Below are 4895 nucleotides of genomic sequence, written 5' to 3' on the forward strand. Positions count from 1 at the left end.
TAAGATGCCACCAAAATTGGAAACATTCAGCGCCATAGGTTGCACGTCTTTGTCTACGTCATCCAGAAGAAGAGTATTGGATCAGGTCTATCTCCTCTTTTATCTTTTCTTAATGATCTTCCTTGGGTACTTACAGTTTATTTATCATTTTACGGTATTATATGTAATTTGCAGGCATTCTACCTTGGAAATGGGAAAAGAAACTTTGTTTTGCCAGGAAAAAGAATCCCTGAATGGCTTGAATATTATAGTCGAGGAAGCTCCATGTCTTTTTGGATTCGTGATAAGTTCCCAAAAGTTGCTCTTTGGTTTCTTGTTGAAAATGACCAAGTTTATCCTTACAGATGTATATTCTCAGTGCACATTAATGACACCACGTTAGATATTTCTTCAGAGTGGCTTTTACTGTCAACTATAGTGCCTAATCATATATACATATGTGATATGGGAAGCATAATTAAGAACGTTGAACTCCCTCTTGCAAATAGATGGAATCATGTGAGGGTTTCAATCCAGGGCAATGCACGAGAAATACAATTGGAAAAGGAAATTTCTATGGCTATTCATGTGTACGGGCGACAAAATGACTTGGAAGATATCCGATTCAGGGACCCGAGAACACCCCTCGATTGCAACTCATGGCAAAAAGTACAAAAACCACCTCGAGATTGGGAAGAACTTGAAGATGAAATGAATGAGGATTCAAATTCAACAAAAGTCGCAGAGTCAGTCCAAAAAATCACACATTATCAAGGTATGCCCCACTTTTCTTGCATTTTGTGTTAGCACAATACTACTTCTGATTTTTAACATAAGACCTAATTGACTAATTCGGGGGAGATTAAGAAAATTATTAAATTACTTAATTATAATATATATTACATGGTCTTATGTCTAAAATACTTATGTATATTATTAGGTTATATATCAATTTACAAGTGAATTAAATTAGTTTTGAAAAAAATAATAAATATAAATACTTTAAAAACTAATTTAGTAATTTTTTTAATCTCTCCAAATTAATCAACTAGGTCATATATTAAGTATCGGAAGTAATATATTCTTTTCAATATGAATACGTAAGTTATTTTCCATGATTGGTGTGCTCTGGCCAACTTTAGTTAAAGGAGTGGGGTATATGAATTCTCCAGAGACTTGAGAAGAGTATTCAACACATTCACAGGACTCAATTATAAATGAATATTTTATTCAGGACTTATACGTAATTTTCCACAAATTCTTTGAAGCTAAGCAGGTGGTTTATAAAAAGCGTTAATGTTTGCCACTAGAATAGCTACTATTTTGATACTATCAACGAGTTGGTCCAGATTTTGAACTAGTTGTCGGTTATGGTAAAACAGTGATGAATCTGTGGCCAATGATTTCTTAATTTTCTCAAAATATTTTTTTTTCACTTGTAAAAATATTTTGAGCATTTTGCAGCCCCCCATGCATTTCCCCCCGCAAATTCTTGCTCCGTACGTATCCAGTCCTAAATTCGTCCGTGTTAGGAAAACCATAAAAATTCAAATTTGTGTCAATTTTTTTTATAATAGAAGACTTTCTTGCCAAACGCACCCTGGATAGTGCATCAAGCTTTCGAGTGTTTGAACCCGATGATCTGAACGGGGATCTTGACTTCACTTGAGGATGTAAATCCTTAATCGTATAGTAGTCTTGCCTTTCCTTTCCGTTGTATCCAAAAAACAAATATATATGTGCGCGTCTGTGTCTGTGTGTGTGTATATACGTATGTATGACCATATGTGTGTGTTTGGGTATCAGTCAACTTCTTCCTACTGCCAACTTTAATTGATTATAATTAATCAATTAATAGTCGGATTCTCTCAAGTTCGTCCTCACTTTTCCTTTGGTCTATTAGATTAAATTTGAGCAAAGAAAAATCCCATAAAAAATTACCTAAATATTATTAAGTGTCAAATTAAGATTTTTATATTTTGACATGTTATCTAGGCTTGATTTGCAAATTACATTTTATTTTTCCAAGAATTCTTGATTTAGAATTTAATAATTTTCAATTTTTTTAGGATGTTCTCCTCAAACAATTTAGATTTAGCACTTTATAAAACAATATGTTATTTTTTTCTTTTGTAGTTTTATATTGTCCAAATCAAATTTGACTTCAAGGTAAAAAAAAAATTCAAATTTAACTTCCTTTCAATTTATTTCCTTTGGTTTCTAGCAGAAGCAGAACCCATGGCTGCTGAGCTTGTGGGTGGAGCATTTGATTGGCCGGCGCAAGGAGCAGGATCTTCTTCTGTCACCTACAGATGGAGATATGATGTGTTTTTTAGCTTTCAAGGGGCAGATACTTGCATGAATTTTGTCAGTCATCTCCACGAGTCTTTTCGTCGAAGTGGGATTCGTGTCTTCAGTGATTATGAATCCCTCATTGCCGGCAAAGACATCCAACGGTCTCTTTTCGAAGCCATCAAGGAATCCAGGATAGCCATTGTAGTTTTCTCTGAAAACTATGCAACCTCAGCCTTCTCTCTGGATGAACTTTTCCTGATTATTGATGGTTTCAGAGAAGAAAGTCGTTTGGTGTTGCCAGTGTTTTATTATGTGGATCCCTCACATGTTCGACATCAGACATGGAGTTACGGAGATGCTTTGGCTGATCTGCAGAGCAGACCAGGATTAAAGGATGAGAGGTTGCAGAAGTGGAGGTGGGCTTTATCTCAGGCAGCTAACGTGGAAGGCTGGCATTTCCACGCTGGGTATCCCCTCTTTTTCTTATTGTTATTTTCCGTCCAATTTTTTAGATTTTTATAGTAAGTAATATATTTTCTTATAACTGCAACCCAAGTTAAAAATGTGCTCCTTACAAAATATGCTTATTTTTAATTATTTATATTAGAAATGAGCTTGTGCCTTACAACTACGAGGGAGGACGGCGAAAACGTTTTAATTTCTGGATGATATGGAACTATGTTTTATATCTTTAAACTTATTATTCATAATTGTGGATTTGTGTATCTGAAAAATTGTTTATTTATTTTATCCTCATTCTCATTCCATTTCATTCTATAATTGGCCCACCAATATATTTTTGGTTTGAACAAAGGATAAACTTTTATGGGCAGGATTATTGAAGAACAAGAGCTTATTAAAACGATTACTCGTGATGTCTCTGCCATGATTAATCGCACTCTTTTCTAAGTTGCCGATTATCCAGTTGCCCTTGAGTCTCGGAGAAAAGAAGTAATCTCACTTCTAGATCTTGAGTCCAACAAAAACCCGCTGATGATTGGAATTTGTGGCATTGGAGGGGTAGGTAAATCAACAATTGCAAGAGCTGTGTATAACTCAATTGCTGATAATTTTGATGGTTTATGTTTTCTTTCAAGTGTTAGAGAAATTTCTAACAAGCATGGCTTGTCCCACCTTCAAGAGACATTACTCTATAAATTGGTGGGGGAGAAGGAACTCAAATTGGGTAATTTCCATGAAGGAATTTCAATAATAAAAAATAGGCTCCGAAACAAGAAGATTCTTTTAATTCTTGATGATGTTGACAAAGTGGAGCAATTACAAGCATTAGCTGGAAGCAGTGAGTGGTTTGGCCTTGGAAGTAGAATCATTATCACAACAAGAGATAAACAGTTGTTAGCAAGTCGGGGAATTCAAAGAATTTATGTTGTCAAGGGATTAAATGCTGATGTGAACACTGAACAGGAACCAGTGAAAACTGAAGATGGAACCCAGGAGCCTTCTGTCAGTAAGAGGAAAGGGAAGGAGAAGAATGAAGAGGATGCAGATGCAGTTCAGGATGATGATAATGGAGTTGAGGGAAAGGAAAAGAAGAAGAAAAGGAAGGAATCTAGAGAGAATGGTGAGTTGAATGGAGACAATGATGCGGATGTGGGAGAAAAGAAGAAAAAGAGGAAAAAGCATGCTGAGCAAGAAGAATCAGCCGAAATGGCCAAGAAAAAGAAAAACAAAAAGAAGAAAGTAGAGGATCAATAGGGATTGAATTTGTCGTTATCAGCTAAATCATCTGCTGGTAACAATCAGTTTTGGATATCTCAGGCAACTTGGTGCTTAATTTTATACAAATATATCCTGATGTCTAATTGTTTGTTTTCTCTTCTAATGGAGTATGTTGTATTTCAGGAAATTTTGATGCTGTGATATTTGTGCATGTTAAAGATGCTTCTGGTTCTAAACTTCCAGATTTTTCAATTTTTTCTTTCATAATCACGGCACATGATTCTGCTAACATGTTGAGCATGTAACTTTTCATTCATGTTGATGCAAAGATTACTGAGGTGATCTATCTGTTAAAAATGCTGATCGCCTACTCAATTTCTAATCTCTGTCATGCCTGCTTCGGAATATTAAAAGTTGATTCTGCCCACTTATATAAACACTTATAACCATATTTTGCGTAAGTTGAGACAATTTTTTTATATACTTATATTGTACATTATAAACCACGGTTGAAAAGTCATTTATAAGACATTTCAAATAAGCTTTGAGATATATGTATGGTGTATGTTTTTTGATTGGAGTGGTATGTCTTTTCATTTAAAGTTTACCCAACCAAGCTGGGCGTTTGTTTTGTGGGGTGTCAGCGTCTGTGTGTCACTTTTCTACCCTTCCAACATCTTTGCTTTGAAACTGTTAGGTCGGAATATACAGGAGGAAATTCAGAGTAAAGACTAGACAAGCTAGAGTTTCAAATAGCATTACAAAGTTAAATTTAATTATATAAAATAATTATTTTTCTGCCAGTACAAAGTAACACTTGATCAATGTTATAAAAATCGTGGCTTACAAGCAGGCCCACTGACTACTTTCTGGTTAACTCGGACATGAAAATGGAGATGCATGGACTCATATTGAACTTGAATCAAATAAAATTAAAATAA

At 34.9% G+C, this 4895-nt stretch overlaps 1 protein-coding gene across 1 annotated transcript; it reads left to right on the top strand.

Moving 5' to 3' along the window:
- Positions 1-3267: 3267 nt before the first annotated feature.
- Positions 3268-3990, top strand: LOC114719285 (putative disease resistance protein At4g11170). Its single transcript, XM_028904764.1, has one exon. It carries the CDS (start codon positions 3268-3270, stop codon positions 3988-3990), a length of 723 nt encoding a protein of 240 aa, XP_028760597.1.
- Positions 3991-4895: the final 905 nt, after the last annotated feature.

This window comes from Neltuma alba, unplaced genomic scaffold, assembly GCF_004799145.2.
Source record: "Neltuma alba isolate B1F8T4 unplaced genomic scaffold, ASM479914v2 tig00011902_pilon, whole genome shotgun sequence".
NCBI lineage: Eukaryota > Viridiplantae > Streptophyta > Magnoliopsida > Fabales > Fabaceae > Neltuma > Neltuma alba.